Source organism: Lutra lutra, chromosome 18 (assembly GCF_902655055.1).
Source record: "Lutra lutra chromosome 18, mLutLut1.2, whole genome shotgun sequence".
In the NCBI taxonomy this organism is placed as follows: Eukaryota; Metazoa; Chordata; class Mammalia; order Carnivora; family Mustelidae; genus Lutra; species Lutra lutra.
This window is the reverse complement of record NC_062295.1, coordinates 8,916,393-8,941,579: the sequence shown is the minus strand read 5'-3', so window position 1 is coordinate 8,941,579 and position 25,187 is coordinate 8,916,393. Positions and strand designations below refer to the sequence as shown.

General features: G+C 57.1%; 1 protein-coding gene across 7 annotated transcripts in view; it reads right to left on the bottom strand.

Moving 5' to 3' along the window:
- Window positions 1-10,962: 10,962 nt before the first annotated feature.
- The window catches only part of CLEC16A (C-type lectin domain containing 16A), a 204,945-nt gene continuing 190,720 nt past the window's right edge, over window positions 10,963-25,187 (bottom strand). For 4 of the 7 annotated variants that reach the window (XM_047712896.1, XM_047712899.1, XM_047712898.1 and 1 more), the window contains 2 exons: window positions 22,042-22,197; window positions 10,963-12,483 (listed from right to left, as the gene is read on the bottom strand). In XM_047712896.1, coding sequence (XP_047568852.1) covers window positions 12,128-12,483; window positions 22,042-22,197 — 512 coding nt within the window. In that variant the 3' untranslated portion in view covers window positions 10,963-12,127. Of the gene's footprint in view, window positions 12,484-15,865; window positions 15,988-22,041; window positions 22,198-25,187 lie in introns of those variants that run through there. The other 3 variants (XM_047712900.1, XR_007124297.1, XR_007124298.1) reach the window with 3 other exon arrangements.

Genomic DNA, 25,187 nt, shown 5'->3' with positions numbered 1-25,187 from the left:
TTGTCTCTGGTCTTCATGACGGCAGCCGAGCTGGCAGGGGTGAAGGAGTACACACCACCTGCTGTGGTGAACACATTTATTTTAAACCCCACACTCTGAAAAAGGGATTTTCGTGGAAAGGGGACGTTTCGCGATACCAGCCCCAGAGGAACACTAGTCTGGCTGGACACGTGTGGTGGGGAGGAGTGAAGAAGTACAACGAAAATCAAAGAAAATTGTCACTTCTGCCTTCGGAGGTGGCCTGTTGAAGGTGAGGTGGGGGTGCTTCTATGTTTTTCAAAAAGGGGGGAGCAGCACATGTTTAAAAGGCTGTTAAAGACCTGGCGATTCACAGACCTGTACCCCTGGGGCTAATAATACATCATATGTTTATAAAAAATTTAAAAAAATTAATTAAAAAAAGGGCTGTTAAAGGGGTGCCTGGGTGGCTCAGTTAGTTAAGTGTCTGCCTTCGGCTCAGGTCACGATCCCAGAGTCCTGGGACCGAGCCCCATGTCGGGCTCCCTGCTCAGCGGGGAGTCTGCTTCTCCCTCTACCTGCTGCTCCCCCTGCTTGTGCTCTCTCTCTGACAAATAAATAAATAAAATCTTAAAAAAAGAAGATAAAAGGCTGTAAAAAATGGAGAAGCACTCCGTGGAGACTTTCTTTTTCCTTTATGTGACGGACCAAAAGGGAGTGCAGGAGGGAGTGGCTCTATCCCCTGTGATCTCTGAGGTCACGTGAGACCCCCAAGGCATCTCTCCTGCATGGGAAGCCCCTGCAGGGATGTGGAGAGCCCCTAAAGGAGCTCGGGGCTGGGCTGGAGGAAGCCCCAAGCTCCCCGGCCACCACCCCGCCCCCTTGGTGGTCTATGGATGCAGTGTGGGAAGAGGGCTGCCTCCTCTGGGAAGCACGGCTGAGCCCCCTGCACTGAGGACAAGCACGCTGGGACAGGTGGAAGGGAAGTTAGTGTGACCATCCACCCCTGCAGGCCCTGGGAGCAGATGCCCATGGCAGGGGGTGCCTACTCCCCAGAGGGCAGGGCCTGGGTGCAGAGCTTCTCGCTGGGCTGGAGGCAAGGTGCAAGTATTGGGGCAGGCCTATCGGGGATCAGTCCCAGTCTCGTCTCCCAGATCAGTGACACTGGGCAAGGCTCCTAATCTCTCAGTGCCTCGGTTTCTTTATCTGGAAAATGGGAGATCATGGCGCCCATTGCACAGGGCTGAGAGGCAACAAGGGATGGATCATGACCGTGCACTTAGCACAACACCCAATTCAGAGGTGGTGCTCAGTACAGACTAGTGACCAAGACACCGATGACGAAGGAGAAAGTGAACAGAATCAGGACGAAGAAGCCAGCACATGTTCCCCTGGGCCCAGCCTTCAGGGTGCACGTCCTCCTGTGTCTCTCACCAATGCCCCCGCACGGCTTGGAAGCATGGGAGGCAGAGGTCTGAGTGGCTCCAGAGCCTCCACAGTCCCTCCAACATGCCCCAGGGCCTTTGCACTGGCCTTTCCCTCCGCCTGCGATACTCTTACTGCCCAGACATCCCTTCCCGACCTCCTTCAATCTTTCTCCTTCCTCAACACAACCTTCCCTGATCTCTGTTTAGAGCTGCAGCCCCTTCCTCTCCTCCCCAGCTGGCCCGAACCTCCTTCCTCGGCTCTCTCTGTGCTTTCTCGTGCACCTGCACTTGCTAGTCACTGTGGGATTTACGTGCTTATTTTCTTCAATGTCTGCCTTCCCCTGCTGGGAGCTCAGCTGCAGACGGTGTGGAGTTTTGTCTGACTTGTTCCCGGCTGCCTCCCCAGTGCCTAGTACAGTGCCTGGTGCAGAGTAAATGTCCAATGAATGTTTGTTGAACCAATGCTCCAGCGACCAGTAAAGTGAAACTTGCCTCCCCGCCCACTGGGGCCTCCCAGGGAGCTGCTGGAGGGTGGGGGGGGGGGGGGTGCTCTGCAGTCACCTTTTCTCAGTGACAGATGCCACCAAAGGCAGGGTACAGTTCCCAGGGTATTTGGCAGGAGCTACCCCCAAAGGACTGTTCCAACCCAGGCAGATTGGCAAGAAGCCCAGAGTTGATAATGCGAGGGAGATAAGCTGGTTCAAGAGAAAACAGTGAGATAGGTCATGCTCTAGGCAAGTTCCTGTGAATTCTCTGGGCAGGTGGCGGGGGGTAAGGGGGGGGGGGCTTCCCTCTGCCAAGCAGCTGGAGCTGGCCAGGGCCCTGCTCAGGCCCATGGGAGGAGTGGCGTGGGGACTCTTGGCCTTGTTCTCTAAGAGGCAAAGGGTATGGCTTGGAGCCTCACAGACTCTAGGCTCCTCCACTTCTGAGCTGGGTGACTATGGGTCTTGGGTTCCTCATCTGTAAAGGGGGGATAATGCTAGCACCATTATCCCCCTTTTACAGATTATCCCTCAGTTTGGGGAGGATAAACTGAGATCAGGCATGTACATCGCTTAGCTGGGGTCGGCATGTGTGCAGTGCCCAGGAATCGGGAGTTGTTGAGATTCTAGCCCCTGCCATGACACTCAGCAGCTGTGTGACCTTGAGTAAGTCACTCCTCCTCTCTGGGCTGGGTCTCAGTTGCTTCTCTGTAAAAGAGCACCACGCTGACCTTACAGGTTGCTGGGAAGCTTGATATCGGCGGGGTGGTGGGGGGGGGGGAGTGTCGGCTCATGTGACTCGGAGGAGGTCTTACCCCTCCCCCCACCCATCGCAAATGGTAAGACCAAAGTCAACCCCAGCTGGGAAGCTGGGAAGACTAGGAGCAGGTGGAGAGAGGGGAGTGAGCGGCCACAGGAATGCAGAGGATGGAGAGGGTAAGTGTGAGGAAGCTCTCCCCGGAGGAGTGAGTTCTGAGCCCTGTTGGCAAATGGAAAGGAATTTAGAACTGACAGTGCTCTGTACTGGGGATGCTGGGCAGCTGAGCAGGGGGAGATTGGCAGGGGTGAGGGCCCCAATGCTCTGGCCTTTCCGGAAAGCCAACTGTTAATTTGTAGCCAGAGCCTTAAAGTGATTTCTATCTCTACCAGATGGGTAATCCCTCTCCCAGGGATTGATAATATACAACGTGGACAAAGGTTTATGTCTCAAGCTGTTCGGCAAGATGAGTCAAAATAATAAAAGTACAAACAACTTCCATGTCCACCCATGGGCGACAGCCAACCCCGAGGGACACATCCCGGCAGCGGACCTTTGATACTCTTTTTGGAAACGGAGCTTCCGGGAACACCGGGAGATGCTGAGACCCGTGGGTCGGGGGGGGGAGCTGAATGTCAAAAGCAGGACATGAAGCGACACCCACTGTATTATTTCAATGGCTTAAAGGCATAGAGAAAAGACTGGAAAGGAATCTGCCAGCAGAGGGTTCCCCGCCAAGAGTTGACCCTTAGTGTGGGACTATTGGAAAATACTATTTTTGGGTACTTTGCCGGATGGTCACCAAAGCTATGCAATCCTTTGGCAATCGGTGCCAGAGAAAAAAGACAAAAATTGAACACATCAAAGAAGGAAGGAATGGAGGAGGGAGAAGGTAGTGGGCTGCTCTGCTCAATGAAACTGTCGGTTTTACCTCCTAAATACGTCCTGGGTCGCCTGCTTCTCTTGTGACCCCTCCATGTTGCAGTGGATACCTGCAGGTCCAGGGATCTCTTGCAAAGAGTCCCATCTGTCACTTCTTGGCTTTGGACCCTCCTGCGCTTGCTACTGCTCCCAGTGGCCAGGCTTAGGGGTAGGCTTGGGGGCCTCGGGTGGCCACACAGGGCCACGCTCTGGGCACAGGATCCCCTCAGGGCGCGCACCTGACTTTCTGTCCGTCTTTCTCACCATCACCTGTCTGTGCTGAGCCCAGCCTGGCCCAGAAGCCACCCTTGCAGAGTGGGGCCTCGGCATGAGTAGTGTATGGAATGAACTGGCCAGGTGGTTTCTACCCTCGTGGGAGGAGTACGTGTGGACAGGGAACCCCGGAGACCAACCCGGGGACCCTTGAGGGCGAAGCTACCCTCATCAGACCCATTCTCCAGATGAGGAGACGGAGCCCTGAGAAGTTGTTTCCTGTACCTTTTGTGCAGGTGGGAGGGCTGGAAAGGAATGGCCTGCCTGCCTGCCTGTCCATGTGTCCATCTGCTGGGAGAGCCTGGTCCCTGTGAGGTCAGCGACTGTGTCCAGCTTGTATCCGTGTCCCCGGGGGCCCACACCTGCCCAGTGGCTAGTCCACACACATTTCTGAGTGACGGTCCCCACGAGGAACGTGGGCCCATGGTCCTCGACTTGATTTTTAGAGAGAAGCCATCAATCCAGCTACTCATAGGCGATCTCCCCTTTGAAGATGTTGGCTCAATTTCTCTATAAAGCCCGCTCGGGCGGCACGGAAGCTGCTGGTGCGGTACACGGGCTGAGGCCCAGCAGCACCCCCGCAGCCACCTCCAAGGCCAGGCCCCCGGTCCTGCCAGCTCCCGCCCTCAAGGGCCTGCAGGGTCTCCCATCTTCCGTCCCAGTCCCAACGAGGGTTGGCTGACCGGGGGTGGGGAGCTCGATGGGCCTGCAGCCGCCCTGCCTGAAGCCAGGCCCTTCTTACCAGGGCACAAATCAACCACAGGGAAAGTCTGTGGCTGGCCTCCTGACCTCTGTGCTCTCTGATGCAGTCGCGAAGTGGTTCTGGGAGGTTCTGCTGGGGGTCCGCAGTGGGGCCTGGGCGTCAGGGCGCTCTCTCTGCTCCCGCTCCTGCGAGGGGATCGCCACCTGGAAACCCAGCTGGCGCCCACGGCCTTGTCTCTGGCTCTGCTCTTAGCATTCTTCAAGCTGAAAACAATGGGATTTGGAATGTATTAAATGAAAGTAATTCGAGGTGTGCCAAGTGGCAGGAAGGAAGCCAGTGGATGCTAGTAGAAGAAAGCAGGGGGCTGTCTCTGGAATGGGCTCTGGCAGGTGACAAGCCTGCTGCGTTGGGGTGACCAGAGGCGTAGCTGCTGCAGGTGCTGAGGTGGGGGAGGGTGGCTCGGAAGGAAGGTGGGTGCACAGGGTCTGTCCCAGGAAAGGGCTTCCAGATGTGGCTGTAGTGAGGGACAGAGCGTGGCCAAAGCTTATTCTCATCCTGACTGCCCTTTGGTCACCTGAGGGCCATAAAAGGATTCCATGGCTCAGCCCCACCCCAGAGGCACTGGCTCGAGGCACCCGAGAGGGGCCTGGGCAGTGGGTACTTCCCAAAGCTCCTCCTTGCTTCTAGCTGGGCTGCTGGTGAGGACCACCAGCAAGGTGACCCTAGGTTAGGCCAGGCGTCAAGGGCTTGGCTTCCTTGTCCCCACGATATCACTGAAGCCCCACTCAGGGCTGGTCCCAGTTTACCCGTGCGCTCCAGGACGAGCGGCTGAGGAGTAACAGTGCGGGGACTTGAACCTGGTCTGCCGGCTCTGAAGCCACCCGGTCCTACGTGAGGCTTCGTTGGAGGCAGCAGCTGCCCCAGCTCAGACACCCGGCGAGGGTTGGGGGACGCAATTTCTAATGGTGGCAGAGTGGAGCCCTCAGCTGCTCCTGTCCTTGTCAATGGTACCGACTAGGTTCTGTCCAAGGTCTCCGGCTAGCCTTGGGAAGGCCTGGAAGACACCAGACAGAAGAGAAACAGAAGGAGCCTCAAGGCCGGGGCGATGGGCACAGACACAGGAGTGGAACTCGGGCTGTGGGAATGTGGGACTTTGTCCAGGAATGGCCCCTCCCTCCCTCCCTCCCTCCCATCCATCCATCCATCCATCCATCCATCCATCCATCCATCCCACACTCAGAGACAGCACACAGAATGCTAGGTCCTGTGCCCAGCCTTGGGGAGACTGGGTCAAAGAAGACACAAACCTTGCCTTTAGGTGAGTCTACTGGAGAAGGAAGATGAAAAAACAAAACAAAACAATAAAAGCGAAAAAACTAACGCAGGGTTTGTGCCCTATGAGAGCTTCTGACCTATGATGCGTGTGTGTTACAGCAGCAGCCCCCATCTGGGGGTCTGGAGATTTTAACAGGTACAGGAACACAGACTTCAAAACCAGAGGGAGCTGCTGCTTCTCTTTGATCAGTCCTATTGAGAGAAAGCCTTGGTTGGGTGCTCGCAGGTCTCTAACTCTAGCTTGTCTCCGGATTACAGAGACAGGGCAGGGCGGGCCTTGGGCCCGGAGCCCTGGGCAAATCATGAGAGGTGGTTCAAGTTCAACCACACGGATTTACTTGTATTGTACGTACTTGTACGGGATCTTGAATTTCCGGCAAATTGTGGGTTGAATGGTGACTCTCCCCTGCCCCCAAAAGATGTGTCCCCGTCCCCACCCCCAGCACCTGGGAATTTGTGACCTTATTTGGAAATAAGGTCTCCTTATTTGGAGATAGAATGAAGGCTCTCCAGGTGAGACCATCCTGGATCAGACGGGGTCCCAAATCCAACAACTGCTGTCCTTCTAAGAGAAGGGAGATCTGACATCATTGGGGGACAGAGGAAGGACCGTGAGAAGGTCCGGGCAGAGACCGGAGTGAGGCGGGCCCCCATCAGGACTGCTGGGACTGCCAACAACACCCGAAGCTGGAGGGGATGGCGGGGAACGGATGCTCCCTCTGAGCCCCCAGAAGGAACCAGCCCCCCCGACCCCCTGACCTCAGACCCCTGGTCTCCAGAACAGTGCGGGCACGTTCCTGTTATTTGAGCCATGTGGTCTGTGGTCATCTGTTATGGTGGCCCCGGGGAACAAATACAGTCAGCAGGGCTGGTTTTGTGTTTTGGTTTCCAGTGGTAAAGTCTCTCGCTTCTGGAGCACATTGAATTTTTAAGGTCAGTCGAGAGTGGAGGAAATGACAACCCAGGTGTGCTGAGGCAGGCGCCTTTTGGAGCGAAAGGGGGCCGAGCCAGGTGCCATGGGGCCCGGCAGCTGGGGGGGCTAAGGGCCATGGCGCTCGGGTTCTGGGGTGGGTGGGGTGCCTGGAGGGCGGGGGGCGGCACCTCCTGGGAAGCCCCATGTGTTCCCGTCTGGGTGATTCAGACCTCTCTTTCTTTGGAGACAAGCGCATCAGACGGGGAGGGTTTTTCCCCCCACCACTTGGAAGTGCCTCGAGGTGTCAGGATAGGAAGGGAAGGGGGTTTCCAGCAGGAAGCCGTTTCCCTGAACGCAGGACCCAAGGTCATTCGCTGGCAGGATGCTGTCTGCCCACCCTCACCTGCTCCTCCACCGTCCAGGTGCCATCACAAGACGCGGGGACAGGCTGGCCAGGCACCTGCACCAGCGACGATCCCCCCACCCCTCACTCCCCCTGACTCCTGCCAGGCACTAGGTGGCCCCTTCTTGCCCAAGGGCACACAGCGATCCTGATGAAGCCCTTGAACCTGGTGCGGGTGCTTCCCAGCCTGCCTTACAGACAGGAACCAGGGACTGGGAGAGCAAAGTGACGAGTCACAGGCCACCAAACAAGCCCAAGGCCTTTCCCGGGTTTGAGCCTGGGCTGCGAAGGGGGCGGGGAAGCTGCCACGGAGGGAGTCATGCCCAGAGCTCCCCAGGCCTCCAGCCCTGAGCTGAGCCCTTTGCATGAGTGACTCCCTCTGGCCTCATGACCCACAAGACTCAGTCCTGTCCCGAGTTTGTAGATGAGGAGACCCAAGGACAGGGAGGTGACCTGGCCATAGCCATGGCCGCAAGGCTGCTGAGTGCCAGAGTCTGGCTCCGGATTCTGCCCCCTGAAGAGAAGACGGCATCTCCCTGAGAGCCGGGAGGCAGAAGAGGAAATGGTACCCCCTCTGGCCTCATGCACAGCGCAGAGGGCCTTCAGCCATACCACATCTCGGGGACTCGGGGACTAGTTCTGGGGAGTGCCCGTCTGCGATCGTGGACAAGCATTCCAGAGAGTTCCAGCACCCGTTCACCTGAGAACTACTGTTCCACCTCCTCCTTCCTGTAAACGGCCGGAGGACACTTGGCCCAGCAGCTCAGGTCTCAGGCGGTGTGGGCAGCGCAAAGCACACGGGCCTGGACTTGCACTCCAGGGCCCTTGGGAGTTGCTGAGCCCCACGGGCCTCAGTTTCTGGGCTGGCCCAGAGGCACCCTCTGGAGGGAGCCTCCACCATCTGCTGTCCCCAGTTCTGCGCCACACCCCCCTCTCCCCAGGCCCATCTTCCCCCTTCTCCTGGAAGATCCTTCTAGCAAGTTCCTTTTTCTGAACTTAAGTCCCCGAAATGCGTGAGTGCCCACGTGCCCGCGAGGCAGGGCTGCTCTGGGGAAGGGTGAGGCAGCGCCCAGCAGGCCGTGGTGCAGAGCAGGATCCGAGCTCCACCCAGGGACCCCCATGACTTCGCTGCCCCGTGGGCAGACTTCTGAGGAACTGAGTCCCACCCCCAGCAGCGTCTCCGCCTTTGACCAGAAACGCCCCAACTCCTGGCATGAGGCGGGTGTCCCGTTTATGTTTAGGATTCAGTTTGGGCTTTACCTCAAGGCCCAGAAGGTCCTGCCTGTTTCTGTGCCGGGTTTAAGCTGGAGAACCTGTGACCCCCATTTCCAGGGATTTTCATGCAGGCGCATGTCCGTGTGTTCCAGAACTGTGGCCACCTGGGGCAGACTTCACCAGACTCAGTTCCTGGTGAGGAGCCTTTCCCACGTACCCCGGCCCAGCAGCACGTGTGAAGAGGCTCCCTGTCGCCAGCTCTCCAGTGTGAGGCCCTGTGCTTGTCCCATTAACAGCCCATTCCACAGATGCAGAACCTGAGGCTTAGACAGAGAGCTCCCGGCCCAATGGAAGGGAAGCACAGCAGGATGGAGCCACGGCACCCCGCTGGGCTTGGAGAACCTTCCCGGTGAGCTTTCCCAGCCCTGCCCCAACCCCCTCAGGAGCTGGGGAATACCTGGGCCCGGTGGAGGCGGGGAGAAGCCCAGCTACTGCAACGGGCCACGGGGTCAGGCCGCAGAGAACCTTCCCATCCCCGGGCCACGGCCTTCCTTCCACAGCGCCACGGAGCAGCAGCCACATTCTTGGTAACTTTTTCACTTTTATTGCCAAGTTCAAATTTACCAGGAAGTTCCAGTTTTCATTTCCACCCTCATGTTCGGTGCCCACAGAGCATGAGTCACACAGGCGAGAGCAGGTACTTCCCTGGAACCGTCCCTTGGCCCAGAAGCATGAGGGTTTCCCAACCCCTGCTCCTCTGGGGGACAAGAACTATTTACATATTTTCACTTCAGAGGGAACATAAGGAACCCTGATAGTTGATGCCCAATGTCGACATAACTACATTAAATATTTCTAATTTATTGCGTCTAGAGAAGGTGAGACTCCGTTCACGCCGTGCCTTTATTTCTAACAGTGCATCTGGAGACCTTAGAGAAATCTAGTGTATGTCTTTAAAGAGGTATGTGTCTTCACTCCCTCCCAGGGGCGGGGGTTGCTAATGCAGGGGCTGAGGTGGGGGGGGGGCGGGGGCGGGGGGAAGCTGCCTTCTGCAGGGAGCAGGGAACGGGGAACAGGGAACGGGGAACAGACGGGCTGGGTGGAGGGAAAGGGAGCAGGGAAGGCCTGCAGGGGTAGGCACCCTTCTCCCTCCCGTCCCCAGGACGGCGGTCTTTGCCCCACACTCCCGCTGTGGCTTTGGAGCTGCTGCTGGAGAGCTCCTGGCCTCAGCCTGCTTGACCTTCAGTGAGAGGTGCCCTCGCTGGCTTGAGTCCTTGAACTGGAAGGACATAGGCTTCTTCACAGCAACTTGCAAAGCTAAGGTTTGAGGGTTCATGGGGCCAACCCTGCCCCTGACTTGGTAAGCCCAATGGGCCCAAGGGACTTGAGGAGAGTGGGCCTGGCCCTTCTCTCTGGAAACAGTAGGCCGGGTGGGCTTGGAGAGTGTGACCCCAGAAGGACACAGTCCCCACACCTGCTCTGCAAGGATTCCCGGCTCTAGCTCTTTCTGCCTGACCCCGGAGTCCTGGCGCTACCCTGTCTGGGCCGGGCTGCCTCCGAGTGCCCCTGCTGTTAGGTTTGCGGGGTGTTCCTGAAGATGTGCCCGCTCCCACCGTGATGGTCAAGACCTAGCACCATCTACAGGGATGCAGGCCTCCTCCTCACCCACAAAGCGACAAGTAGGCCCTGGTTAAGGAAGACCCGCCCCCACCCCATACCTACAGCATCCTGCTGAGGCAAGCTGCAGGACCAACACTGCAAGACCACCTCTGGGACAGGACTGCCCTAGGACCTCCTGCTGAGCCATTGTCAACGTCTCCTTCATTGCTCGGTAGACGTGAAGCTGGCTGGAGCCACTGAATTTCAGAGGGCAGGCTGGTGGTCCTGGAGGGGGGCCTGGGTCAATCTGCAGGGGCCTGTTCTTTATGATAATGCCACCGGGCTGGGAAGTGACTCGCCTTCTGTCATTTCTGCTGCCCCAGAGTCCCCTGCAAAGCCAGAGCGCCTGCCTGCTCTTCTGTCCAAGCCAAAGATCAGGTAAGACGTGTGGGCAGCTGCTGGCCCCTATGGCTGATGTCATGCCCGTTCCTGTCAGGGACCGCCTGACCCCTTCTCCCATCCCACCTGCCTTTCCTTCCTGGGGGGCTCTGTGGATGGTCACGGCTCAGCCCAGGAATTTCTGCATGCATGACCTCCTTCTCCGGCCTGGGGCTCTCCCCTGTTGAACTGGGTAAGCACGCCTACGCCAGGGCCTCTGATGATGGACAGCCCTGTCCCCACGGGCGCCGAGGCCCTCCTCGGCGGGCTCTGTGACTGCAGCAGGGTGACAGAGGCCATGAGGCCCGCGGTCCTTGACCAGGCAGACGGTCCCCGGGCCCGTGTGTGCTGGCACTCCAGGCGGGCACAGGAGAGGAAGGTGTGGAAGGTCTGGCCACTGACCCAGGAGAGGCGATGGTCACCTCGCCTGGTGAAGCAGATGGGAACAGTGCGGGTGCTCGATGTGTTACGTTGGAGAATCGGCCTGGGCACATCTGGCCCAAAGGGAGAAGCAACGGTGGAGTTTTCATTTTTTTTAAAAATCAGCTTGTGTCTCTGCAATGGCAGCCGAGAGGGACAGTGGCACACCTGAGCTCCCAGGACAACTGGTCGAGACGGGACGTGTCCCTGCGGCAGGTGGGACCTGGCCCTTGGGTGTTGCCCTGGCCACGCGGAGGACGGCCTCTGTGACCTCCCTCTTTCCATCGTGGCCACGGGCCGGAGTCTGCGCAGTCCCAAATAGCTCTCTCCAGACAAGGAGAGGTGGTGAGAACTGAAGGTGATGCAGGGAAGCCATCCTGACTGGCCTCAGTCCAGAGAGGTGAAGGACGGGTCCTGAGTGGGGGAGCCGGCCGCCATGGCCCTTTCCTGGGAAGATCTTTCGGGAAACGCAAGGCGCCTTGACTACTACCACAGAGAAACTTTTGGCCCTCCCTGCTCTGTGTGTACCTGAGAATACATGTATCTCCCTTATCTTTGTTTAAAAAATAAGCTAAACTTTCCAGGAAGGTACTTATCATTCCACAGGCTCGCAGGGTTAGTGAGTGGGAGAGGAGTAAGGAAACGGGGAAAGCCAGACTGAGAGCTTCTGACACAACGCTGGGAAGTTCGAGGGAAAATGAAAATGAAATCTTAACAGTACTATTATGCTTTTAACGTGACGTCAAACCTTAAGGGCTGAGGATTCTTTTTTTGGACTTTTTTCTTTTTTTTTTAAATAGACGCTTTTTAAATAAATGCTTTTTGTCTACTGTCAAAAGTGGAAATAAATATCCAAAGGAGATGCTTATCCAAGTTTGTTTCTCTACAAATTTCTACCCAGTGTGAACTGGTCCATTTGTTCCGGGCACACTGGGTGTGGCGGCTGGGGAGCTTCTAGACTGTGGAGTGGCTGGCTGGTGGAGAGGGGGCAGGGGTCCTGCCACCCAGGGTCACCAGGCTCAGAGACCAGGAGGCCGATCTCTGCCCCGAAGCAGCCGCCTGGTCATCGGGGCTCACTGCAGTGTCTCCACCGGGTCCAGCCTGCTCTCCAGACGTGTAAAGTGAAACGGGAATTCAAACGGAGCGAAGGAGGGTGAGAAGATGGCAGGGGTGGTTCCTGGGGCCACGGGGACCCTGGGTGCTCCCGATGTGTCTCTGAGTCGGCTATCCTGGGTCCCTGCCAGCGGGGCCACACACACAAAGGGAGGCCGCTCGGCGCCCACTCAGTGCTCGGTGGGGCCCACTGGCCCCGGGGGTGCGGCCTCCTCGCCGGGCGTCGCTGTGCCCACCGCGGCGGGTGCGGGCGGTGCGGGGATGCCCGTGAGGGTGCGGAGGCTGTGGGGGTCGACGGGAGGGACGAGGGTCAGCGACTCCACGCTCAGCGTGTCGGCAGTGTCCTCACAGAGCAGGGAGATGGTGGGCTGCTGGGCGGGGATGAGGCTGGGGGACAGGCTGACTGTCTCCGCGTCTGCGCTCCTTGCCAGGCTCTTGCTGGGCCTGGCCTCTGCTTCCGTTTCGTTGACGATCACCAACTGGCTGGGAAGATGAGGCTGAGGCTGTTCCATAGTTATGGGGTCATCTGGGCGGGGGGGAAAGAGAACAGGGGTATCCTTAGTCCCGAGACACTCTGCTCCTGTTGGTACCCTCTGCTCCCGTCCTGCACAAAGGCCCGGGGACATCTGGGTGGGAGAGGGTGGTGCTGGGGGGACAGCTTGTCTCCACTTCCTCCTTCTGGGGACACAGGAGCTGGTAAATCCAAGTCTTCCCTAATCCTGGGGAGAAATCTGTCAGGGCCCAGGGCTACCCTGACTTGTGGTATGAGAGAACAATTAGGGGCCTGTGCAAAATCAATGGGCAGATGATGGCGCCAGGAAGCTGCCTGGGCGGGCTCCGCATGAGGGAGAGCCTTGGACCACCTGCCCAGTGAGTAAATACGTGTTTAGGGAGGAAATAGGCTTGGGTGTGCTTATCGCTTCAGGCTATTTCCAGAGCCTACATTTGGTAGCATTTACCCAAGGGGGAACTCGCTGCGATATTTAAAAAACAAAACCAAACAACAACCAAAGGGGATTCTGCGCAACTTTGGGGCTTGCAAAACCAAAACAAAACCTCAGACTGTGGTTTATCTCCCGCTCCTTCTCTGTGAGCTCAGTTAGTGCCCAGACAGGGGCCAGTCCAATCCTGAGTGTCCCCATGGGGGATCACGGAGAGAAACCAGCGCAGGGGGAAGGCAGGGAAGGCTCCGCCCAGTGCAGTTATTTTTGGAGTGGCAATTTCTTTTTTTTTTTTTTTTTTGGTGCTTTTCAAATTCCTTGATTAGATTACAGACAAATGGCCTATCTGCTTTCCAATGATGAGTCTGCCTGGACAGGAACGGCAGCTGAGATTGGCGCTCATGGTGGAAAACATCCTCCCGACGCTGAGGGCCGTTAATCTGGAAGCATCGACAAGAAGGCCGAGGGCATCTCACTCGGAAAGCAAATATCTTATCTGTACGGTTTTTGGGGTTGACCAGGCATCAGCAAGAGGCACTGATGATGAGGTGTTGAGCCATGAGTCGGCGGGACGCTGGGAAGGATGGTTGACATGTTTTGTTCGAGGGGATTCAAGCTAGGTGTTTTTTTTTTTTTTTCTTTTTTTAAGTTAAGCCAAAACAAAACAGAACTGCAAACTGAACATACGGCAAGAAAACGGAAAAACCAAGAGCAAAAGAAAACCGAAGGGCGTAGAGAATGGGATGCGGGAGAGGAAGAGGCTCCCCACCGTGGAAAGAAAGCACAAGCAACGGATTGAGTTTCCCAGAGAATACGACGGCGTTTCTTCCCCCAAGGCTCCTGGGCAAGACAGGCTCTCAAAGATTCCAGAAAATTCCTTCTTAAGGCCTTTTTTGTTTTCCTTCTTTTCATTATTACTATGTATGTGTATATATATATATTTATTTTAAAGAGAAATAAGGCCCAGAGAAAACCACTACACGGGGCTTTGGGTCTGTCCTGGCTCCGGGGGTGGGGTGGTGGTGAGCACTAGCGGAAAATGTGATTAAGGCTGTGAGCTGAGCCCAGAAACGCTGAATAAACACTCCACGTGCATTCTGGTTTCTCTGCATCTCCCTGCGCTCGCTCCGCTCAGCGAGGACACCCTCGCAGCATGGGCTGCCTCGCACGCGCAGGCTCACGGTCTGGGCCCGCGAGGTCTACCTGCTGCTCATCAGAGCGTGTGGTCCCTTTGGGGGCTCACCTGCTCTGGCCCCCTCCACCTGGCTTCCAGGGAGGGCGGGCACAGCTACCGGCCTGCATACCAACGCTTCCACGTAAGCTCAGCTGCTGACAAGGCAGTTCAGAAATGACTAATTCTCCAAATGGCACTTTTGTGCCATCTGGAGACAGAGCTGCCAAAGCATTTCCTTCATGTTCTCTCGAAACTTCTTCTAAGAGTTCCCTCTTTGCTCATTTGCATGCAGATATTCAAAAAAGCTGGCAAACCTCTTTCCCTGATCCCTAATGGGTTTTTTTTTGGGGGGGGGGGATGAGCATAATCAAGGATATGACAATTTGCCCTCACATATATTTAAAAACCAAGAAACCAACAAACAATATTACACATGCACAAAATTGGTTTCTTCTTTAAGAAAGGAACCAACAATTTTTATTAAGAGGGTCGGGTTTTTTTTTCCCTTAAAAATAGCCTTTTTCAATTTTTATAGGAGAAAAAAAATAACCCCTCACCCATCACCTACAACACTTTTTTTTTTTTAACCTCAAAAATTTCTTCCTGAATGTGATCTATAAATATATCCATTCCAAGGGGAATGAAAAAGGAGATCTTTTTCATCAGGGGAAAATAACCCAACGAAGACACATGCTCCGGTCCAGGGCTGAGCCTTGGTTTTGTCTCCCTGCTGGTGTTTTTGGCTGGAAGGCCACATGTAGGGGCCTGGCCCTGAAAATGAGAGATTTGGAGAACATTTTGGTTTCCTGGCCAGGAGCCAGGGAGAAGAGCGGCGGCCTAAGCGGGAAGTTCTGGACGTCCAGGGTTCCGTGAGAGACGCCTGGCCTCCTGACGAAGCAGGTCCCCAAGTCCCTGGCCAGCACCTTCCAGAAGCGGATCTTGGGCTTTGGGGCAGGGGCTGGGCTGGCCCTTGCCAAGTGACGGTTTCCAGGAAAACTTCGGGTTTGCGGCCGCTGTGCTCAGACTGGGAGAGTGGGACTGAGTGTGTGTGTTCGAGTGTGTATGTTTGTGTGCGCGTGTAGGGGGTCAGCAGAGCGTAACAGGGCGGAGGGCAGAGCTCAGAAGAAGCAGCTTTAAATGCAAAAGAAGGCAAAAGGCTCCTGACTGGGGGTGGGAGGCCCCCAAGGGAAACCCTGAAGGTTTACCCTGAAGGTGGGGAAGGTGGGAGGGAACGCGGGGAGCAGGCAGCAGTGAGGGGCCCTGCGCCGGGAGCTGGCTTGGGTCGGCGGCCACCTGGAGCGCGTAAGTATGGGGACGATGGAGGGGCCTGCGGAGGTGGGGGAAATGGCTTTGGCCCTGGCTGAGGTGGGACTGAATCCACTACTGAGCTTTGAGCAAGGTCGGGGGAGAGCGGGGGAGGAAAAGAAAAAGAGAACCTAGTTGACTTCTGGGTTGCTTTTTGCAAATTCTACTGCTCAACCCTTGTGACTTAACCCAGGGGGGCCCCCCGGGGGACTGGGCTGGAGAACCCCCCACAGCTGGGCCGTCCATGGAGAAGGCCAGCGCTTCCAGGCTGTCCGAGGCTCGAGGGCCAGGGATCCCCCCAGCCCAGGTGAGGCCGGAGGGGAATGGAAGAACGGGCTTCAGGGAAGTTGGGGAGATGGCCGCTTGGAGGAGGTGGCCCAGGCCTGGTCCCCCAAGCCCAGCGAGGCCCCACTTGCGGTGCAGAGCCCTCCGCCCGGGAAGGCCGCGGCGGGGCGTGTGGGCCGTGCAGGCTAGCGGATGAGACCTGCCTGAGTCGCCTGTGAGAGGTGCCGTGACAGCTGCCGTTCGAAGCACTAAACCCAGTGGCCGCCGTGACTGTCGGCCTCCGACAGGCTGAACACTCGCCGGCGTCCTTTCCTGCCACTCCTGACTAGAGGGAAACACAGCGACAGGTCAGAGAGAGCCTTCAATAACGGGACAGAGAAAGGGGACGCGGAGAGCGGTGCAGAACAGTGGCAGATGTCCAGCGCAGACGAGAGCGTGAACGGAGCGGGACGGGGCCTCGGCGGGGGCTCAGGACAGCTGCGGGGGGCATGGCCCTTCTGAGCAGGTGACGCCCCCACTGGGCCCCACCAGGGCGACGTGCTGTCACCACAGCTAGGGACCCAACCGCGTGCTCACTCGTGGGGCTCACTCGAGGGTCAAGACAGCGAAGGTTCAGTCCTGTTGGAAAGGAAAAGACTGGGGGTCGTCGGCAACGCGTGGTATCTGTCGGTGAGAAACCTCCAGGGACAGTTCCACATGCGAACCAGCGGTGAGCACAAGGGCCCTGCACCCCAGGGACCGTCTGAGGAGGGAAAGCTGTGTGGTTGGCGGAAGGGAGCCCAGCCGTCTACTGAAATAAGCAGATTTCCGACCCTCGAATGATGAGGCCCATGGTTCCTGACGTCGCCACACTAAAGCCGACGGCCCAACTCAGGGAGGTCTAGGCAAGCCCTGGACCCCTGCCCGGCCGCGGGGTGCCGCTCTCCAGAAGACACTCACTCGGCTGCTCTGAACCTTTGGCGACCAAGACCAAGCCACAGCAGGAAGGCCTGAGACCTGGTGCCGAGCGGCCAAGGCTGGGTTCTAATCGGCTGAAACAAAAAAGTTAGGAGCATCTCCCTGGGAAGGAAGGAACCGTACTCTCGGACACAACCCCGGGATTTGAGCAAAGCTGAAAATTAATGCCACAAAACACAACGGGGATACAGCTAATGCCGCGCGGGGCTGTACGCTTAAAAAGTCGTTAAAATGGTACGTTGTATGGTAGGTGTAGTTTATCACGATAAAAAAAAAAAAAGATGAACGCCATGGAGAAAACTAGGCAGAAAAGAACATGTCTTGCTCAGGGTTTCTGTCCTTAAGGTCCCGCCTGAGTGGTAACCGACTCTGGTGACACACGGGTCAGTCTTGGGCTGTCTGGCTCCCACTGGGCCCGAAAGGGACCGAGCGCTGGGGGGAAGGTCACGTGTTGACAACCCAGGTATCAGGTGAGGATGGGAAGAGCAGGACCCCGCCCCTGCCAGGCCTCAACACTGGGCCTCAACAAACCCTTCCTTCTGCCCATAAAACCCTAAGAGAAGATCAAAGTGCTCATAATTCCACGGGCCTTTAAAACGGATGACGGAAAGAGCGGACTTCGTTTTTTAACAATTGTCTTTTCTCCTCCAAGCAGCTCACCCAGAACACGCGTAGGAGACCCAAGGGAGCCGGTCCCAGAGCTCTACCCTGAGGCGTTCTCCCACCGGAGCCCCACGCAGGGCATACAAGTGCGAGCGTGTGCGCTGGGTGCGTGTGAACGTGCGTTTGCGTGTGTGTCAGCTGTAACCCAGAAAGTTCTTCTCAAGTATTCCTACTGGCCCTATATTTGGTTCCAAATTGGGTCTGTCTTCTCTTCCCCGCAGTATGTTCTCTGCAATTTCAGCTTCTCAAAACCCTGGCCAAGTGTTAAAGGAAAAAGAACCCTGCTAACTCCAATCCGGTCATTTGCTCACTGGGGAGCAAGCGGAGGCTATCAGGCCGGACGAGTGGGCAACAAGATGCCGGGTCCCAGGATGCTGCCCAGGACACCAGTCTCCCTAGGAAGCCTTGGGAGTTTACCGCACTTCCTACAAAGGGCAAGGGGAACAGGTCAGCTCGCACATCTGCTGTTAAAACCGGACAATAATTCCCGCAGCACAGCCTTAACAGGTGAATAACTAACAATGGAAATAAAATACCCTTTCTCCCAATTCCTTCTAGCTGGTTTCTTTGGTTACCAGGGAATTCAGTTGTGGGTGTCTCTTGTCTCTGATTTGAGGTCCAGCACTTGCAGAAAAAAGCCGCTCGCCAGCATCCACACTCTGTCCCTGGCATGTGGTGGGGACTCAGAAGCAGGTGCTCCCAGCACAGAGGGCAAACCAGTGACCCTCCAGGCGGTGCCCTTCCCCCTGCGGTAAAGGGCCCTCTGCCAGCACTGGCCACAGGCCCCCGCCCCATGGGCACATGGGCGGTTCCTCAAACAGGCTGCCCCTTGGGGTCTGTATGGGAAAGGGCAGGATTTATAGGTAGACCCCAGGGAGAGAGGGAAAAGGATCCAACTTGTCTCTGGCCATATGCCGGGCTCAGCCTGGGTGGGGTGGGGGGGTGGGGCTGTGTGTGGCCCAAGGCCCACAGACCCCTGTCCTCATTAACCCCTCAACCTTCACTTCTATCTCCGGTGCTGCCACCTCTGGGAGCCCACTGGGCCCTCCTGTTGCCTCCTGTGCTGCCCGAGCCCCCCGCACATTTGCTTTGTCACAGTTCTCAACTGAACACTTCTGTGTGGTCACCTGGTGGACCCCGGCCTCCCCTGCTAGACTGCACATTCCTTTATTGCCCTCTGTCCCTACTGCTGCACACGGCAGGAACTCAACCAAAACCTGTTTGGTTAGAAAGCGTTAACGCGGAGACAGGGCCCCAAGACGGGCAGTGATGAGATGCAGAGAGAGGCTGGACGAAGGGGCCACCCTTGGAGGGACACAAGTTAGATCAGGTCTGACATCCACAAAACCTAAGTCACCCAGACTCAAAGTCCCATGGGCGGCTGAGAAAATCTGTATTCGGCATAAACAAGGGCCTCTTATAAACCCAGGCAGAGAACTTGAGGTCCCCTAGGCTGGACAGAGGGTCGGAGAGGAAAACAACTGAGTATCTAAAGAGTTTTATGGCCTCATTTGGGGATCACCCCATGGGCTGTCAGAAGAGACGGGGCCATCTGGGGTCCACTGTGTTGCTGACTTTGGGGCACTCGTGGGCTTCTCCCCATCAGGGCCACACGGCCCAGCCTCGGTTGACAGGGGCGGCACAGTTGCCAGGGTCTCTGTGAATGGGCTGTGGCTTTTCATGTGGTTTTTAGAGCAACCACACACACTGGAAGTAGAAATGCATATACTTCACGGGGTACCGCCCCCATGGGGATCTGGACCTGAGGCCCGGGGCACTGCAGGGCCCCGTGGAGGCACCTGAGACAGACTGAGGAACCGCACGGATATTCTGCAGGGTGATTTCAGAAGGTGGACTCTGGTTCTGGAATTACCAAGGCTGGGGCTTGTGTGTGGGCTCCTCTGCTTCCCAGCCACACTGTCGTGGCCAAGCCCCTGTGTTTTCCACCACAGGGTAAGGTGGAGGGTGGCAAGTCTCAGCAGAGACACGGAAAGCTGGGCCTGTCTTGTCCCCTGATGGATGGCCTCTCTTGTCTGCTTCCCTGACCAAACACCAGCCCCTGTAAAGTGTGGCTTCAAGTGCAGAGAAGCCACTGGAGCTAATTCTGGCAGCCAAGGGCCTGACAGCTGCTCTCCCCACTGGGAACTTCCTAGACTCAGCGGCTCTGGCAGGACAGGGATCAGAAAGCTTCTGACTGAGCACTGCATCCTCCAAAACCACTTGGGAGGACAAGTGGCCCCTTGACTAGGCGGCAGCTGTCTTCTGCTGTCCCAGCTGGGTGGGCTGCAGGGAGAGGCCCAGGCCCATCCCACTGCCTCGGGCCGACTGCGGCCAGGCCCATTGGGTGGAATGTCTGGGGAGGAGGCAGCATGGGGCCAGCCTGTGCCCATCAGAAGCCTGAACACCGAGCCGTTGCTCCGGGTCGACGCCCCGAAGAGCACCCATCCTGACAAAACCTCCCTTCCAGCACCCACTTCCTGTCCAGCACGGCCCGGGAAGACAGCAGGCGCACGGCGGCCCCACCTGGGTAGGCCTGCCCTTAGGAGGAACATGGACACCTCCTGTGCTGTGCTCCAGGTGGACCCAGGAAGCTGAAGCCCAGTCTGGAAGTTGGCCATTGAGAGGCTAAGGGAATGGTGGCCCTCCCAAGACCTGACACCCCGGCCTGGGACTCCTGTCGCTGTGCCCCTGGACAGTAAGCAGCGTGTGGGTTCCGATGCTCTCTCTTTCTAGGATCAGGATCTGGGTCCTCAGTTCAGGGTGAAGCGTGGGCTGCCTGGCAGACCGGCCCTTTGTCAGGGGTGAGTGATTTCAGTGTCTGCAGAGACTCGGACAGGCAGGCTGGGCTGCAGGCTCTTACTGTCAGGCACCATAAAAAATGGGGACTCGCACGCTTGCCTCCGCAGGCCCGGAACGGGGGCAGGCACTCAGGAGAGCCTGACCGTCACTTAGCGACTGGCGCTGTCAGGCTATGTGACAGTCAGTCTCACAGCCCCTGCACTTCTGATGAGGAGGAAGGTCACTGGCACCGAGCAGGGGATGGCGGGGCTAGGGACGGAGGGGCTGAGGGAGGCCAAGGTAAAAGACATTCGCCTCTGGGGGAAGGTGCAGAGCTGAAGCCCCAGGGTCCGCGCTCACGTGAACATGTGCAAACACAGACCTGATTCTGAACATTGTGGGTCTGGGCTGGTTTCAGTTTTAGGTGAAGAAGTATATGGCTCGTCTGTTTGCTAAGCTGTTGTCTGTGCCTTTTTAAACGTGAAAGAAAGGCATACATAGCTCCACTGGGAAGAGACCTTCCCCCAAAATGCAATTGTAAGTCTACGTGAGTTTGGGTGCACACGACACAGACACAGAAGCGTGTATATGCAGGCGGCACGGGGGTGCACACACAAGCCCATGAACACACAACCCTGTCCTTCGGTCCCGAGTCAGCGCCATCTGAATGTCCCACTGGGGCTCTGGGACTGGGATTTGCAGGGACACCTGCAGCCAACCTCAGATGGGGCTCCAAAACAGCTGAGACAAGGCGGCCTCCTCCCCTAGGCTGGGGCCAGGAGGGGGCGTGGGGAGAAACAGGTGCCTAGTGGAAGAGGGTTAGGATGACCCTGGAGCCTGTGGTAGATGGATGCTGGCAGGAAGGGGGGTGGTTTGCCAGGAGCAGGCGGGGTTAACCCTTCGCTGGGCAATGTGGGAGCTGACAGTCCCGGAGAAAAGAGTGCACTGAAAGAGATCCTGCACTGAGGGAAAGAGAGCTGGGGGGCCCTCAGTTTCCTGGAGCCACCGCTGGGGTTCATGCCCTGCATGGGGAGCTTATCATGACCCCCCGATCCGCCACCGAGAGTCTGGTCAGGCGCCCTGAGGCAGGATGGTCTGGATGGGACCTTAAAGGAACAGTGAAGGACACGGAGGGTTCCCAAATGAGGGTGCAGACCAGAGTCCCTGGGGCCTCCCAAATCAGAGCTGCCAGGGGCCCTCTGGACACAGGGGGTCATGCTGTTGGGGCATGAAGCTTTGTGCACCCTCAAGCCCCTCCCCAGCATCCCTGCGTGGGCCCTGCCCCTCTGGCTGCATTGTAGAGCCATGGGGTTCACGAAAAAACCCTGGTGCCTTGCCCCTAGGGTCTCACCGGGCCCAGTGAGGCACTCGTGCGTGAGGGGTCATGGCGGCTGAGAACACAGGGGGCGCCCCCTCATCTCCCTGCAGCCTCCCTGCTCATGGGGTCTGTCCGCGCAACACCTGCCCTTGCCTGAGGCCCCGGAAGGCGAAACGGGACTCTGGCACGTTCCGACAGACTCTCAAAAGGTATATGTTGGGTCACAGACGATGGACTACGCCACATGTTTACAGAGAAAACGGGTACGTTATGAAGGAAAGAACAAATTAGCAGGGACACAATGCTTCTGCCAGGTTCAAAGCACCCGGTCTGGGAGACCCCCTCCTTGTGGAGGTGCTAATTGGACAGAGGCAGGCCCAGCAGCCGTCCATCCCCTCCAGCTCTGCGGTCAGGGAAGGCCTTTCTCGGTGGCGGGTCAGCCTGGAAAAGGAGTGGTCCTCCCCTGCTGGGAGCTAACCCAGCCAGCCGGCATGTGGGCAATGCTGCATCAGAACGAACACAGAACCCCGAGCGGCGGTGTCCCCAAACACGGCGGCAAGGAGGAGCTGGGCGGGGGTCAGCGGTCTCGGTCCGGAGCGATCGCAAAGTTCCCCGAAGTCCCCCCCGCCATCCCCACCCCGCACCGTGTCACGCGGCTCATACCTGACGGGCTCTGGGTAGCGGAAGGGGTGGACGATGAGCTGGTGCCCCCAGAGTCACAGCGGCTGGCACTCCCACTGCCGCTGGGGCTCCCACTGGCAGATGCCGAGGATAGGGACGGCGAGCTGTGCTGGTTTATGCACTGGGCCACGGCAAAGCCTGCAAGACAGGTGGAGAGGTGACCAAGTAGGAAGAAACAAGAAGGCCTAGCAGGAGGAGGGCCACACACCCCGATTTCGGGGGAGACACCACAGGGCAAGCTGCACTTCAAAGGTGGTGCTGGGGAACTTAATGTAATGGGTACACCCCCACCCCCAGCCCAACCCAGCCCCTTGAAGAGTCCCCAGTTGACCTCGCTGGCCATGGGCCTGACCTGGACACACTTCAAAGCCATTTCAAGGAAGAGGGTGCAGCCGGCCAGAGTGCCGAGGGCCTGGAGCCATAAATCAGAGTGCCTGACTCTGGCTTGGCGAAGGGCTTGCCATGCCCTTGAACGGGACACGCAGCCTTGGGGCTTCAGAGACATGCTGGTGAAATTCACACATGGCCTGGGGACAGCCTCCTAGCAAAATCTTGGGGCCTTCGCTAACGTGCCCGAGTTGACAAAGGCAGGGCCCTGGGCAGGAGGGGAGGGGCCCGTGGGTCTCTCCCTGCCACAGGCTCTGCTTAGCTCTGGAGGCTCTGGAGGCTTTGGTATGGGAGGAACAAAAGCTCCTGCTTGCAGAGTTCTACATGCCCTTGGAGCAACTCTGGGTTCAGAGACAAGGACCACCCATTTGTGAGGCCTGTGGCCTTCCAGGCACTAGGGAGTGGGGGAGCCCCACGCTTTGGAGACACTTGGAATTGGACAGGCTCTGCTCCCCATGCAGAAACACCAGAACGCGTACCTAGCACTTTCCCCGCCCAACCCCACTAGCTGGGAGTGTCGTCACTAAGTTCTTGTCACCGCACTCTACTGGGGGTACGGTGGGGCACAGGGCTTGGCACACAGAGAGTGTCCTTTAGGATGAAAGGAGGCCCATATGAACGAGCCCATCTTGGAGCCCCTTCCCTGCAGACCACGGCTTTCTGTCCTTTCCACTGCCTCCTTTCCTAAAGGGCCATAGCTTCTGATTTCATTCACTAAATACAGGAAAGCTTCCACGGAACAAAAGCCCTGAGGATCCCAGGGGGCTACGAGGACCGGACCGTGGTGGCTTCTGCCTCAGCCCCCACAAGCTGGGCAGGACCACGGTCAAGGCGTTCCGTGGAGCCTGACGCCTCTGCCCTGTAATTCAGAACTGGCGCCCAACTGGGGTGGGGATAGGGGTGGGCGGGGGGGACATGTCCTCCTCCTAGCTGACAGTGGGAGGGATCCCACACCCAGCCTGGGCTCTGGCACCACACAAGCTTGTGTTCTCTCCCTGATCTGCTCACGTACCAGCCGGTGGGGCAAGTCCTCGCACTATCCGAAGCCCCCTTCACAGACTGGTGGGCAAACACGGGCCTGGCTGGGGTGGTGGCGACCTGTGGCTTCATCCCCCTACCAGCTCAGGACAAGTGGGACCCCACACCTGTCCAATGTGGAGGGGCTATTTTGTATTAATGTTTGCGGGAAGTTATTTCTGTCTCAGGATTAGCTCTTTAAAAGCCAGGTCTTTATTGTTTTATTGTATTTATTTAATTTAAAAATTTTCTTTTCTTCTTTTTTTCTTTTTGAGTATTGTTGACACGCAGTGTGACATTAGTTTCAGGTGTCCCACTTAGCGATTTGTCAAGGGTATACATTATCCTGTGTTCCCAAAGGTAGCTCCCATCTGTCCCAGGACAACACCATTACAGTATGATCGACTCTATTTTTCATGTTCTGCTTTTTATTCCCGTGACTTCCTCATTCCTTAACTGGAGGCCTGTATCTCCCTCACCCCCCCTCACCTGGGCAAGCGGGGTCTTCATTTAATACCCCGAGCCAGGCCCTCCAAGTTTTGCAACGTGATGGCAAGGGGACGTGAGGCCTTGTGGGAGCGGGGTGGGTATCTTTCGTGGAGGGCAGAACTCCTCTCCCCCAGCTACTGCGGACGGACGTTTGCTCCGCAGGGAGAACAGCAGGACTGACCAGCTGGAGTTCCCAAGAAGAGACCTTACATGATGTACTGTTGACGGAGGGGGAGGCTCGAATTAGCTACGGCAAACGTCGAGGCAAATCGGAATACCAGTCGGGAAGATTCCCAGAGGGCGATCAGCCGCAGCCCCAGAGCACTGCCTTTATGGCCACTTACTTCTTAATCACTTCAAGTGGTAAACCCCCAAGTTTACAAGCTGTTAACTTGACTCGAAAATGAATCACGCCTTAACAAATCAAAATGTCAAGATGGCTTTTTTTCCCCCCGAGCTGCTTATTTATCAGAGCAATGAACACAGGGGCTGCCAAGCGTGGTAACGGGGTTGGGACCAAGTCTTTTACGCCTCCGACAACGCCCTAGCCGGGACAGACAGATGGTGTGGCTGTCACCAAGGTGGTCACCCACCCCTTCTCGTCTGCCACAAGTCTTCTCCGTCAGGCTCTCCAGAGCCCTGGTTTACTGCTCTAAGACCTCTGGGGCCGGGCGCGCGTTCGAGCCAAGGAGAGGCTGAAAACTGTGGCCAGGAGACTAGCGTGCCTTCATTTGGGGAATGGATGAGGGTCACACCACATACCTTTGGTTTGTGCTGAGAAATAAATAGGAAAAAAAAAATCACCAACTTCTGATATCACCTGTTCCCGGGGTCTGGCTGAGCAGAGACAACTAAGCACATCTTCCCCTTGCTGCCTGCTGCAAACACCCCCCTTTCCTTGCTCCCCACTTTGTGCTCCTCTCCCTTCCCCCACAGCACTGGGGACCTGGAAAGTCTCAGTGATTTTTTTTTTTTGGCCAGGTGCCCAGATTCTTCCTGTCATTTCAAGGGGCCCCTTCCCAAGTTGAGATGGCAGCCACTGTGCCAGCCGGTCTGACAAGTCAGAGGGCCAGGAGGGCTCTCGAAAGAACTCAGCAATGCCTGTGGCCTGTCCACGGGCTCTTGCTTCATCCTGGCGAGGTGGTTCTTAATGAACCAGCTTTGGTGGAGATGCCAAGGGGCTTTCTGGACACGAGTCAAACACACATGGACTGCCAAGTATTTGTAAACACAGA